We start from the raw sequence: 14,762 nt of genomic DNA on the forward strand, positions 1-14,762 counted from the left end.
ACCTGATTATACAGAGGAGCTGAACTTGTCTCCTCTCTGTGTATTTTTTTACTGCAGTTGGCAAAACAGTTTCTTTTTTCCACTGTAGGATCCAAGGAAAGGTTGCTTTCAGCAACCCTTTTTTCTACCTAGAATTGAACTTCAATGGCAAATTTCCCCTGTAGGACTGTATCGTTTTCAACCCAAAATGTGAAGTTGTTCATGCCCAGGATGGACAAAATAGAGATGTAGGCAAAATCTAATGAGTTTTCATCCTCCCTGTCTAAGTAGAAAATTCTATGTAATTATACTTTTTTTTTTTTTACAGTAGAAAACCAAATTATCTTCTTGTCTAAAATTACTTTAAAAAATAAAAACAGGAACACAGGAAGTCTGACAGGTGGGCCATGTAAATAACAGTCTATTAAATATTTTTCTCTATTCTTATGGGACAGACAAAGTTTACTAGCACAAAAAGCACGTGTGACTGTGCAAATTCTGGCATCTCATTGCATGCTTCTACCATCACTGCCCTGATCACTGCTGTGCTTCCTTTTCCAGACTTCCACAGAACCACTGCTGGTTCTCCCTTTTCCACTTATCAGCTGTGATAAACCAGTAAAGTGTTCACATCACTAAGTCAAAACAATCTTATCAAATCAACTCTGCAAGACAGCATGTCAGATGGAAAGCAGTTGCTTTATCTCTAACTAGAAATGGGTGGATTAAAACCAGTTTCAATAATCTGGATGTTTTGACATGAGCAATCCTGGACAAGAATTAGAACATTCTCACACCCATTGGCAGATGTCTTTAGTAACTCACAGAGGAGATGCGTGGTTTCAGAAGCCTGGAAAAGGGCAGGTATACAGTCCAACAATAAAAAACTGTAAAAGGAAAAAAAAGAAGAAATGGAAACTAGGGCTGCTCTTTTAAATTAATCTCAGAAAAGTAGGGAACAAATAATCAAACAAAGCATACCTAAGTGCTTAGAAAGTATCAGGGAGATTTTGTGGAAACCATTATGCATTTGATAGAGTGTATACACTGACTTTAATAGCTTTGTATTAGCACCTCTATTTACTTTAATCATTCCCTTGACTTCTGTTTACCTTCCCATTCACACCACTGATAACTCCTTCTGTAAAGGCCTGGAAAATACACAGAACATTGAGTGGTTCTTGGAAAGAAACACCTCAAACAATCATCCGCCGTGAGCACGTTTCCCTTGTTGGTGCTGCCAGGTGACACAGCGATGTGTGGATGTCCCTTGACTTCCCTGACACGTGGCCCAAAGCTTCACATTTTCAGCAATGTTTCATATTTTATTAAAGCTCAGCTGGACCTGGGTGCGTTACACACGGCCTCGGGCAGGCAGGGACTGCGGGACACTGACACCAGACACCTAAAATGCAGGTATCTAGGCTGAAGTTGTCACCTTAGTTCCCTCTATTATAAATAGAGATAAATACCTCTGGAGGATGATTCATCTCATCTGAAAACATGTGTGAGATAAGCAGAGTAATTTCTCCAGAGATGTAATGTAAGCAGAGTATTTCTTCACTTGTATCTCCATTGACCACAGAGAGTCCAGAGAACTACGTACACACGTCACTTCTAAATGGCCAAAGGCAGCTGAGCCATTTGGACACAGCCACTCTTTCTGCCATCTGATGCGTGACACTCGTGTTTTGTGGCAGGTGCAAGGAGGTTCTTTCTGCAGACCAAGGCCTACAACATCCCATACAAAAACATACAACCAGAAAAAAAAAAAATTCTAAGTGCTTATTTATGTATTTATCAGCTGAAATATTTTTAAACCAGCGCTACACTTTCTGGTAGCTAAAACACGCGTTCCTCCACACAACCTGACACAGGTGCGAGTGCCGTACCGCACCAAGATGGCGGGGGGCGCAGGACTACAACTCCCAGCAAGCGGCGCGCCGTCGCGTCACCCGCGCCATGGAGGATACCGTTCGCTCTGACCGCAGAGCACAATGGGAGTTGTAGGCGAAGGGGTGCACAGCCCGGGCCCGGCGCATGCGCGGCGGCGGCGGCGGCGGACGCGGCGCGTGGCAGGAAGCGGAAGGGGGCGGCCGCGCTCGGAGCCTGACGTGTCCCTCCCTTCGCGGCCGCCGCTCGCTGCTGCTCCGCCGGCGCCGCCATGGGCAGTGAGTACCGGGAACCCCCCGATTTAGCCCCTGCTGAGTTCTTGCTTCTCCCCTCCGGCCGGGAAAGCGCTGTTCCCGTGGGTGGCAGCTTATCCCGGCGAAGGAACCGGTGCTGTGTGCCCCGTGCCGGGCGCCCCGCCCGGCCCCGCCAGGCTGAGGGTGCCGGGCGCGGTACCGGGGCGGGGGGGGGGGCGGGATGTGATGACCCTTCCAGAGACATTGTCAGAGGGAGCTACAAACTCTGTCTGCAGCCCGGAGTGATCCGGTCAGTGGGAGTCTGCAGGATCCCGTACCTCGAGGACAAGCTGCTTGGAAAGCGTCTTAGTCGATTGGTGTATTAGTGTAGATGTTGGAGACACCCTTGGTTTGCTTTAAATTGAATATCGCGGTCCAGTGTAACTGTTCAGACAGAATCGTTTGAAATTAAGAAATCTCTTTGTGGGCTGCTCTTAAAGCGTTACTAAGTTGCCGCTGAAGCTGCAGCCTTCCCTGAAGAGGTGGAAAGGCACCAGTAGTTTCAGTTCTGCACTGTTGTGCTCTTCTTGGTTCAAATCAGTCCAAAATACAAGCGCTACCTTATATTTGCCTTTAGAATTAACTCTTCTTCAGCTTCAGAGCTCTCTGTTTATGGGAGAACTTGTGACTTTGCAAATCCCCTCTTCATTATATGCTTATTTTAAGACAGATTTCTGGTCTAAGGATGCATCTTTTTGGCTAGAAGGGGATCATGGCGTGAGGTGTTCTGTAGACTAACTTGAATTGATGCTTCTGAATTGTGTGGGTAGGAGTTATTAAGCTGTATGGCCCAAAAGTGTGTAGGAATTCTTAAACTGTAGAGCCCAAAAGTGATATATATACAATACCCACAGCACTTTTTTCTCATATATCAGGCTGGGGAGAGACTACCATGAAGTAAAAGCTCAAGGGTATTGATAAACTCCTGTAAAGCAACGACAGAGGTTTTTTTGGTGCTGTCAACCTTCTCATTGAAATGGGAAAACACTTGACTTTCTTTAATTCTGTTCCCAGTCCATACTGTACTTAAAATGTGCTAGCTGCATCTCTGTGTATTTAGAACAGATAAGAATTTAATAACACAAAACACTCCCCCCAACTAACCAACCAAAAATTCCCCAAAACTGGGACTTTTATTATATAGAGTACATGTCCAAATTCAATTCAGCTTGAGCTTTTCCCAGTGTTTGATGTATCTGTGTGTTCACTTTGTCTTTTAACTTATTTCTGTGCAGTAAAATTTCTTGAAGTAATCAAGCCCTTCTGTGTTATCTTGCCTGAAATTCAAAAGCCAGAACGGAAGGTAAGTTAATAAAATTTTCTTCCTAGGTTTGTATTTGTGTGCTATAAAATGTTTAGAGTTGGCATTTTTGGGTTTTGGGGTTTCTTCCCTGTTGGGAGAATGGCAGTTTTAGGCACAGTTGTTTTTAATGGAGTGCATGCGTGGTGCATCTCATCCTGTAGATGTGGCTGTACAAGAATAAATGCAGTTGTGCAGATTTGGTTGTGTTATGTCACAGCAGTGCAGGGTGAGATGTTGAAGGCACTTCAGATTGAAGTGTAAACTAGAGTAAGTTATAACAACAGCTTGAAAGTCTCTGCTTCATAAGATCTAATCTAAGATTATTTGCTGAGATAAGCTGCTCTCTAATATTGTTTTTTTCTCATCATAAGCTCTTTCTCATGAAAATGTAAGACTCATTTCTGTGGAAGTACTAGAATTACCTTGCATTGACATAAGCTTGTTTATTTGGATTAAATTTTGAATGAAGCTTTGTAGCGTTCCTTGGTCTTATCTGGGATAAAAGGGATGAACAGTAGGTTATTTTCTTTAGGATGTTCTGTACTTTGTCCCTTCACAAGAAAATCAAATGTGCTACTATGAAAGTTTGCTTGATGGACTAGGTCTTGTTATCTTGACAGCTTTATCATCTATTGTTGGGTTTTGGGTTTGTGTTTTTTTCCCTTTAGATTCAGTTTAAGGAAAAGGTACTATGGACAGCTATCACACTCTTCATCTTCTTAGTATGCTGCCAGGTATGTTTCCTTCCCTTTTTTAAGGAAGAGCTGAAATGTTTAAAGCATGCTGTGAAGTCTCTAATTTAATCTCTTGGTTGGAAATGCAGATCCCCTTGTTTGGCATTATGTCATCAGACTCAGCAGATCCTTTCTACTGGATGAGAGTGATTTTGGCATCAAACAGAGGTATGGTCAGTCTTTCAGGAGGGCATTTTTTTTTTTACCTTGAATCAAAATGCTTTTGGACTTTCGTTGCAGTCCATTTTAATGAAGAAAAAAACAGAAGTAGAGAATGAAAAGTAATTTTTCTGTATTACGTAAAGTCATAAACTAGTGTGGCATTGGGAAAGGCACAACTTTCTGGACAAAATGAGTTTATGGCTGACCGTGTTCACTCTATTATATGTACAAAAACTGAGCTTTTTTTTTTTTTGAGGGAAATGGTTAGGGAAGAGACAGTTCTTAGTTACCTGCATTGCTGCTGTTGCAATGTTCAAAGTTTGTGATTTGTGTTTCAAATCATATTCCTTGAGTGCTGTGGTTTCCTGGGTGACATCTTTGACTCTGTCACAGAGAATATTGAAATGCATAGTAATTTATATAAATTTCAGTTTCTTGTAGAGGCTTTCCAATGCAGTTATGAAGGTTAAAATTCATGATAGTTTATATAAATTTCTGTTTCTTGAGGAGGTTTTCTAATGCAGCTATGAATTAAGAATGGTGACAGTTTCCTGAATTCACTTTATCATTCCATATCATTTGGGCTATCAGTTTGTATCATACTTTGTTTTATGCAGAGTAAATCTGTTCTTGACAGCAAAAGTCTTTTTCAATGAACATAGTATTTTTGAGGTACTGAGGAGTACTACATATCAAACTGACTGCTAACAAGCTTCTGTTGTTATTGAGAACTTTTACATTTATGGAGGTTTCAAGTTTTAGGTCTTCTCCATTGTGATGTAAAGGTTGATAAAAACTAATTTTGAACTTCTCTGTTCTTCCTGTGTCTGGCAGGAACGTTGATGGAGCTGGGCATTTCACCCATTGTCACTTCAGGGCTCATCATGCAGCTCTTGGCAGGTGCTAAGATAATTGAAGTTGGTGACACCCCGAAGGACAGAGCTCTCTTCAACGGAGCCCAGAAATGTGAGTAACAGCTCATGTAAAGCACTGGTGGTTAGAGTATCTCACCCTAACAGTGGAAGGTGGGAATTTACCGTGGGATGAATGGTTGAGTTGGACTTGTGGGTTTCTGTCGTGCTCTGTGTTCGTGTTCTGCTGCAGATACTTGTATTTCATCAGTCTTTTACTGGCAGCTCTCTGCCTTGTTGGCTGTTAAGCTTCAAAAAGGTGTGAAAAGGAAAAGTATCAGTGCAATTGGCATTGCTGCTGTAATCTCTCCAGATAAGTGAAGCAATGTAGAGACTGTGGGGACTCAACTTTTGAACTGTGATGGTCAGTGTTAATCTAAGTATTTCATAGTGATTAAGATGTTGGTTGTAGCTGTTTATACCTTGCAGTTCCAGGCATGGGTCTTTCTCATCAGTAAGGGGTCTCTGTGGTCAGTTGATAATGACTTCTAGAAAAAACTGAGTGTTTTGTAGCTATTTGATGCTGTACACTACTTACTGATATGTGTACTGGAAAAAAATCATAAATTGCTTGTAATATCTTAACACCATCAGAGTTTTCAGTATCTAAAGCAGTCTTTGGTAACCAAACCCACCTGCTTCTAAGTGCGTTTGTTTCTGAACTATCTGTGTGTATTTCTATTTCCAGTGCCAGATTTCAGACAGCAGAGTTAACTTGCTCTTGAATTTAAACATCCCCTGAGTTACGTATTCCTTCCCAAGTGTTGTGGTTTAACCCCATCTGGCAACTCAGTGTCACATGGGACACTTGCTCACTCTCCCTCCTGTGGGAAGGAGAGGAGAATCAGAAAAAAAAATAGGAAAACTCGTGGGTTGAGATAAAAACAGTTCAATAACTGATAGAAAGTAAAAAATAATAATAACAATAACAACTGTAACAAGAAGGAGAGAGAGAAATAAAACCTCAGGGAAACAAGCGATGCACAATACAGTGCTCACCACCTGCTGGCCGATGTCCAGCCAGTTCCTGAGCAGTGATCAGCCCCTCCTGGCCACCCCCCCGAGTTTATGTGCTGAGCCTGACATTCCATGGTATGGAATATCCCTGTGGCCACTTAGGGCCAGCTGTCCTGGCCATCCTCTCTCCCAGCTTCTTGTGCACCTGCTGGCTGGCAGAGCATGGGACACTGAGAAGTCCTTGACTTGGGGTAAGCACTTCTGAGCAACAACTAAAACATCAGCCGGTTACCAGCATTATTCTCATGCAAAACCCAAACCACAGCACTGTACCAGCTACTGCAAAGAAAATTAACGCCATCTCAGCTGAAACCAAGATTCTCTACAAAGAAGTGATTTCTATTTCTCTAATTGCCCACTGATATAAATACCCAGGACAAATACATACTTTTTTCTTTTTATTCTGTAGTGTTTGGAATGATCATTACCATTGGACAGTCTATTGTGTATGTAATGACTGGAATGTATGGAGACCCATCTGAGATGGGTGCTGGTATCTGCTTGCTTATCACAATCCAGGTAATTTCTAGTCTTCTCTACTTACTCTTCCCCTGAAAGGGTCAAAAAATCAGCCTTATGGACAGGCTGTCCCACATGCAGAGAAAAAAGGCCCAAGTATACCTGCTGCTTCATATATAGTCTAATCTTTTAATGCACATTTTTTTAACAAAATGGAAAAGACATGGAACTAACGCTGTATTTCTTTTTTTACTAGCTTTTTGTTGCTGGTTTGATAGTTCTGCTCTTAGATGAGCTGCTCCAGAAAGGATATGGTCTTGGTTCTGGCATCTCTCTCTTCATTGCTACCAATATCTGTGAGACTATTGTGTGGAAAGCATTCAGTCCCACCACAGTGAACACAGGGCGAGGTAATGTGGCACAGTCTGTTTTCTTTACCAATAGTTTGTACAAAAATGCAACTTTTTTTTTTTTTTTTTTTTTTTCCCCACTCTTAATGCCAAATGCTGTTACTACTGTCTTGGCTGTGGAGTGACTCTTGCTAATGCAGCAAGTGCTGCTTTGCAAAGTGCAAGCACAAAGACATTTTTTTCTCAATTTGTAGTATCTCACAAGATATTTACTGAACTTGAATTTCTTACAGTGCCTTCATTAAAAGTCAGCAGTGGTAGACTGCCATTGTATTATGGTTGCTGCCCAACTTACTGACCAAATATTAGCTGTTTCTTTCTGCTCCTTGCCTTTTTTACACTTTGCCCTAAAGATCTTATTCTCCAAACTCCACTGGAGGTGATCTTGTTTGCCACTGTACAGTAGAAAACAGAAGTGAGGTTATGCCATTTGCTGTAATTCAAACAGTAACTTGTGTCTCACCATGACTGACACTAGAAAGCCTGATGCTTCCCTGTAAACTTTTTGATAAGGAGGAGGGAAGAAAGAACTTGGTGCTTGTCAATGTTTCTAGAGACCAATAAAACTATCCCATGTTGGGTTATGATTTAGTTTCTAGGCCACTACAAGGGGATTTTAAAAAAAATCTTGGCAATAACATAGCTGGTATGAAGGGTGACAGTGTAAAAGCCTGAGAGCACGCTCAAGATGCAGAAGACTCAGAGAACTCCCATTCTGAATCCTGTGGTTCAGAAGTATGCTTAATGGGACAAAGCACTGAAGCTTGGAGATACTCACAACTCACCTAACCTGTTTTTTCTTCTCCTTTCCAAGGCATGGAATTTGAGGGAGCCATCATTGCTCTGTTCCATCTTCTGGCTACTCGCACGGACAAAGTCCGAGCTCTTCGTGAGGCCTTTTACCGTCAGAATCTTCCCAACCTCATGAATCTGATTGCCACCATCTTTGTCTTTGCAATTGTCATTTATTTCCAGGTCAGTTGGAATAATGAGGGTTGTAAAACTATATGGAAGTAGATCTGAAATCTGCTTCCTTCTACAGGAAGTGATATATTCACAAGACTCATTTTTGTACCTGCAGCATCTGGACGTTCATTATACATTGCCTTCTCTTAATCAGTTTCCACACTTACTGTAGTCACACAGAAGACTTGAGACTTACTTTAGTCTCTGAAAAAAGAAACAAAAAACCAAACAAAAATGCTCCAGATGTATGTGTGCATGTGATATTGTCTAACCCAAATGCTATTGCTTTTTACTGGGAAATACTTTCAAGTCTTTAGACCTGTGCATCTCATACTGTTTTGTTTCTGAAGAATATAGGAAGTTTTAATGTTTCTGTTCCTGGATGCTTTGTTCAGTCCCCTTGAAGCTTCAGATTTCTTCTGATGTCTAAGTCTTTCATACCTTCTTGTGTGTGTGTGCTTAGACAGCCCTGCAGGCTTGCAGACCCTTTGCAGAAGGGTTCTCATGAGGAGCCCTCTGGGCAGAGTATTTGTAGTTGCACAGAATGATTGCAGCTTTCTTCTGTTGCTCTCAAGGCCTTGCAGTTTATGATCTCTGGTATGGGTTCATGTTCAGATGTAATGGGGGACTTTCTCTTGAAAACTTTTCAGGGCTTCAGAGTGGATCTTCCTATCAAATCTGCTCGCTACCGAGGCCAGTACAACACCTACCCTATCAAGTTGTTCTACACTTCCAACATTCCCATTATTCTCCAGTCTGCCCTGGTGTCAAACTTGTATGTCATCTCCCAGATGCTTTCTGCCCGCTTCAGTGGCAACTTACTGGTCAGCCTGCTGGGCACCTGGTCTGTGAGTATTCCTTCTCATCTTGCATACATCTTTACAAGGGCACCATTGAAATGTGGGGTTGAAGAGATAGTCCCTGATTTTTAGGACACTTTGATAAGTGGTCATGCACACTGAAACTCCTAAATTAGTAATTTGTTTGAATTAATGGTAGCATATTAGACCTGCTGTGAGGAATGTAAATGTGTGTGCTGCTGCAGTAGTAATGATGCAAAGTGACACAAAGGTGATACAAACTTTTCTAAGACTTGGATTAATGGGCAAGAAATAGTGAGAGGGTTGGTGACTGACTGCTTGCTTCCTTCTTCCAGGACACATCATCTGGAGGCCCTGCTCGTGCTTATCCAGTTGGTGGACTCTGTTATTATCTGTCACCTCCAGAGTCCTTTTCTTCAGTGTTGGAAGACCCTGTACATGCAGTTGTTTATATTGTATTTATGTTGGGCTCCTGTGCTTTCTTCTCTAAGACATGGATTGAAGTCTCTGGCTCCTCTGCCAAAGATGTAAGTTTAAAATGACAAATTATGTAAGCATATTTGATGAAAACAGATGGGTTGTTGTAAGAATAAGACTGACTTCCTTCTGGAAAAGCTGTTCTGCTGGTAATGTTGTTGGTAATATTCATTGTTTGTGTAAACAGGGACTGTGTCTTTTTTGCTATTGGGAAAGATTGAGACAGAATGGGGGTAATTTTTTCCTCTGTTTTCTTTTACTGCTTTTTCAAAAAAATATCAAAACTTAAATAATTGCTTTCATTGGAATTAGGAAATTTAGAACACATAACATCTGATGAGTGTGAGAGCAGGAAAGATAACAGGAGAGGTAGAAACTCTTTCAGTTCCATGTGACAGGTGCACTGTGTGCAAGGCAGTTGCCACTGAAAATCTTGCAGATAAAGCTCAGACAGCCATTCCTGACATAGAGAGCTCTGAGCTTCCTTTGTGAGAAAATTAACTAGAGGTTGTTATTTTTAAGTTGAGAGCACTGATAATGGAGAAAATAGTGCAGTGCATTGATGTACTTGAGCCTAGCTTCTCAAAAATTCCATTTGCCACAGGATATTTAATATTCGGGAACTATATCATCCTGAAATTGGAATTGGAAAACAAGACAGAAAATAGCTGTCATTGTGGTATGTTTGTATTTTGTGGTTTTGGATGGGAAGTGAAGTTTGGCAGCCATGTGGAATGGTTTAATCCATTCTTTAACAAATATATAGTTGCACAGTTACTGTAGCAGTGTGAGCACTCTTGTTTTGGACTTGCATCTTGCTGCTTGTCAGGCATGCAGGGAGGCACTCACAGCCATGTACAGTCAGGTTTTTATTTCAGAGTAAACCAACAAACAGTTTTTAACACTTTAATACTTTTTCCTGGTACTAAGTAAAATTATTTTAAGTTCATGTAAATAAAGGTCAGAAATAAAAGTTGATAAATCATTACTTATATGTTCATTGTGTAGTGGAGAACTGGCAGCATAATCATGTGAAAGTGTGTTTTCTCAGTGCATGGAGTCAGTGATGAGCACCTTCATGTTCTCCTGCTGGAGTTTGCTACCCACAGTTGTTAGTAAAGTGTTTGCAGGGCTCTGCTGTAGGCCTGTGCAACTGCAGAAATCCAGTTTAAGAGTAATGTTCCAAGAAGGGATTCTAAGTGTAGTTTCTAGTGTGGCTCACAAATAAATAGTTGACTCAACTGAATGCAGGAAACTGAAACAGAATGGACACTTCAAGGAATGGTTCTGCAACATCTACTAGACCCTCATCAGGAGAAAGGTAGATGGCAAAACACAGATTGAATTATGTGTATGAGAGCCTACCAGTATCCAAATTTTCCTTTTCTCAGTAGGACTAGAATTATCCAAAAAGCTTTGTGTAATTGACAGGTAGAAGAGTGCCTGTGACTGTAACTTATCTGAAGTTAAAATACTGGATATTTTTAACTCAGATGAGTAATGTAAAAACCAAAACAATACAAAAAGTGCCCAACTCCTCCACCATTTACTGCACTGTCTTGCTTCTGCTTTCCCACAGTACTGCATTCCATGGCCTTGGTAAATGACACTAAACTTGCTCCATTCCTTGATTCTGTACAGGTTGCCAAGCAATTGAAAGAACAGCAAATGGTAATGCGAGGGCACAGAGAAACTTCAATGGTACATGAACTCAACAGGTGAGCTACACATTCACTGGCTGTTCATGCAAAGTGTTGTGGGCAAATACATGGCAAAGTTTGCTTTGACTTCCATTTTCTAGATCCTAGAACACAGATATTCTTTCAGCTTTGATGTTAAATGCACGAGACATAGAACATTACCTCATTAGTGGAAGACTTGTACAGTACAGCTTATTTTTGCCTTGCATTTAAAGAATTTGCCTTAAATTCTGGACCTTCTGTTTTCCTATTACATTTTTTCATTTATATACTCTTCTCAAGGTAGCTAATAATGAGCATTTCAGTGTACTTTACTACTTCAAACTGACCCAGAAGTATTTTCTTACTGTAATTTTTTGTGTCTTGAGTACTGTTTTCATGCAGACTTTGCTTCTAAAACAAATACTTATTTAAATCTCCTAGGTGCAGAAGTAGGCAGGGGTTGATGTCTCTAGGTTTTCAGATTTCAGGATAGGACCTTTGTGTTATAGAAATGTTATTGAAACTTTGGATTCCAGTCATCTACAGGTGACTTGATGAGCCAGTAGCCATAAGTTCAATATTTGCTCATAATTGCATGGTGGACTGTAATACCTTCTCCTCTTAGTGTAGCATTTTTTTCTCCTCCAGTCAGGTTGAGCTTTTTATTTCCTTGCCCAGTGTACTGGCATTTATTGTGTGTTCCTTACAAGAGAAGAGAGTATTCTGCCACTGACTTTTTTTGTCACTATCCTGAGCAAACTGTAATGCCCCTTTTCTGTTCTCTTTTCATGTTTTACAGGTACATCCCTACAGCTGCTGCCTTTGGTGGGCTCTGTATCGGTGCCCTCTCTGTGCTGGCAGACTTCCTTGGGGCAATTGGCTCTGGAACTGGAATTCTGCTCGCTGTCACCATCATTTATCAGTACTTCGAAATTTTTGTAAAGGAACAGAGTGAAGTTGGCAGTATGGGAGCTCTTCTTTTCTAACCTTAGCTTCTCATGGACCCAGGAAAGAGAGGAGGGACATTCTCAAAGTGTAGCCAGTCAGGTGAAAAGAAGTATCATAAACTTGATAGTGTCATTCTATAGAAACACATATTTTAATAATGTTTCCAAAGTACATTCCCTTACGTTCAAACTTTTCTAGCATACTGTTTGCATTTTATAAATTGATGAGGAAGATGTGCAAAAAAATTTTTTTAAGAAAATTGTTTTTTAATTGTGTGTTAGGAGAGTCAGCTTTTTGACTTGGATTTAATTCAATGACTCCTGAAAATTTTTTGGGCCCCTTTCACATTTAGTAACCGGAAGCCTTTACAGGTTTTAAGTAACGTTTGTTAAATAAATATTTGCAAGGGATTTTTTTCCATTTAACTCGTTTTTGCAGCTCCTTTGCAGTAATGGTGAGAAAAATCTCTCCATCTGATGCTCAAGTTCCATAATTACAGTTGTAAGCACAAACAGTGGTTCATGTGTTTGGGTTTTTTTTTCAGTATGGCAGATTTGAAAGGCAGTTGTTTCTTTTTACTAAATGATTAATTCTAAATGCGTTGTCTTGTAATTACTGCACTAGACTTTGTCAGATGTTGAGTATTGGCTTGAGACTGTTGTCAGGTTTCTATGTAAGAAAAGAGTGTGTCCTTTCCCACCACCTCTCCTCCACAAGCAGAAAACTCAGGTAAATCTAGATTCTGCCAAACCTGTGCCTAAGAGTTGCTACTTTGAAACTTGGTTAAACTGACTTTGTAAAACCTTCTAATTAGTTTTTATTGCCATTGGTGGCTGTACTTCTAGTTGTAATGGTGGCTGAAAGGAATGAGTGTGGTGGCTGCTTAGATGCAAATCTGCTTGTGCTCTTTGCTAGGGCGAAGTTTCCCTCCTTGATAATGAATTCTGGTCTCGTAGCAATCAGGATGTTATCTGATTAGTCATATCTAGTGAATTTTGAGTCTCATTACCACAAAAGAGTGGGAAGAATGGATGTTACTTGTCTGTTCCTCTAGATCTAGATACGAGACCCTTGTCAGATAACTCCACTAAGGGGCTTATGTAGAAGACTTTTCCATCCTATAATCTCACAGATTTGAGTGGCACATAGGAAAATACTCTTTCAGAAGGTATTGGGATTCCTTTTTTGAAGATCACACCTTCAAATTGGAGAGGTTACAGTTAAGGCTGTAATGGACCCAGAATAAAACTTAATTTTCCATTTTAATTTAGGTTGTCAGTACTAATTAGGTGCCTAGGACCAAATGCAAATATTTGTGTACAAGTTTGTAAATACACTTTTCCTCAATCAGTATTGGACAACATGGAAACCAGAACGAGGAGTTTTAATGCTGGAACTTTCCTTTACACTGCCTCAATATGCCTTCTGTGCATTTTTGCATGTTGGGCAGACAGTATGTGAGTCACTGTTCCTGCTGGAGTGGTGGGACTGTTACACACCCAGGGAGCACAGATGACATCCAGAAGCCCTTGTTAATACCCTGAGCTCAGATACCAAACACATGGGAAATCTGCAAATGTGGAATGAGATGCACCTATCAATGAAAGTCAAACACCTGGGGTGAGGATCACGAATGGAAAAGGAATAAAAGAACTGGGATGAAGTATCCATGAAATGATTGCTGTCAGCCATTCAGTATGATGTCACACTACCTTCAATCATTTTTGTGTTTTTCATAAAGTACTAGTGCACCACAGCACAACTGTGATATGAAATGGGGACAGTTAAAAAGTGGCATTAAAAGGAGAGGGAAAGGGTTCTGATACGGTTCTGCTTTGGGGATTTTTTTGGGTTGTTTTTCCAGGAAGCCCAATGCGAACTTTATTTTGATACAAAAGAGTCCACTTCTGTGCATGCAGCTCTGGCTGGGCTGGAGCTGTACTTGTATTTTTGGTCATATCATTTGTTTGAACTGGTTGCAGTTTAGACCATTTGCTCTTTGGTGTCTAAGCAGCACTTGTTCTGTGCATTTGTATTTTTGTTGTCTAGTGGTAAATCTTTGTTATCAAAAAGCTCTGTCCTCAAAGCAGGATCTGCTAGCCATACAGTGGATGTTCACAAAAAGAAATAATGCCTAAAAAATCTGCTTTATAATTAAATAAAGTACATCTTTGGAGCTAGTGCTTGGCTTTTGGTGCTTGGATACTGTTACAGTTCTAACACTTGTAGAATAACCTTGCCCACCTGTGAGACTGAGAAAGTGATACCCTCAAAACACCTGATCAGACCATCAGTGTGAAATCAAGACAAACTGTATTTGCTTCAAGGTCTCTCAGTAGTGGGTTCCCAAAATAACTGAACCTTGACCATTCCCCTAAGCTTTTCTTTTTTGAGTTGCAATTCTAATGGCACTGCACAAGTAAATAGAGAGTGAGTGGGGTAGTGATGCATCAGTTTAGCAAAAACTGTTTTCATGAGCGATACAGTGCCAGTCTTTTTGTAGCACGATAATTGGAACAGCAAAACTCAAAGCTGATGATATTCCCGATACTGTTTTTGCCCTCTGAGTTTTTAAACTTAGAGTAAGGGAAAATTTTGCCTTCCTCCTGAACAGAAATAGCCCAGTACCTGAAAGCAAATTTACTTAAAATACTGTATAGTACTGGATGCAGGAAGTTCAGCCACACTTTCGGTCGTGTATGAAGTC

The 14,762-nt window shown here is 40.7% G+C and overlaps 1 protein-coding gene across 1 annotated transcript; it reads left to right on the forward strand.

Annotated features, from left to right (window-relative positions):
- Nucleotides 1-2,063: 2,063 nt before the first annotated feature.
- Nucleotides 2,064-14,236, forward strand: SEC61A1 (SEC61 translocon subunit alpha 1). The gene is made up of 12 exons (XM_048315836.1): nucleotides 2,064-2,150; nucleotides 3,401-3,468; nucleotides 4,137-4,202; nucleotides 4,292-4,370; nucleotides 5,199-5,330; nucleotides 6,702-6,811; nucleotides 7,008-7,161; nucleotides 7,976-8,136; nucleotides 8,778-8,975; nucleotides 9,284-9,475; nucleotides 11,067-11,143; nucleotides 11,907-14,236. Exons 1-12 carry the CDS (start codon nucleotides 2,144-2,146, stop codon nucleotides 12,091-12,093), a joined length of 1,431 nt encoding a protein of 476 aa, XP_048171793.1. The 5' UTR covers nucleotides 2,064-2,143; the 3' UTR covers nucleotides 12,094-14,236.
- The last annotated feature ends 526 nt before the right edge of the window (nucleotides 14,237-14,762 follow it).

This window comes from Corvus hawaiiensis, chromosome 11 (assembly GCF_020740725.1).
Source record: "Corvus hawaiiensis isolate bCorHaw1 chromosome 11, bCorHaw1.pri.cur, whole genome shotgun sequence".
In the NCBI taxonomy this organism is placed as follows: Eukaryota; Metazoa; Chordata; class Aves; order Passeriformes; family Corvidae; genus Corvus; species Corvus hawaiiensis.

Bases quoted from the DNA above. Each gene is read 5' to 3' on its own strand.
- SEC61A1 (XM_048315836.1), top strand. The intron at 6,812-7,007 runs GTAATTTCTAGT...TTTTTTTACTAG, and splicing joins GCTTGCTTATCACAATCCAG to CTTTTTGTTGCTGGTTTGAT. The intron at 11,144-11,906 runs GTGAGCTACACA...CATGTTTTACAG, and splicing joins ATGGTACATGAACTCAACAG to GTACATCCCTACAGCTGCTG.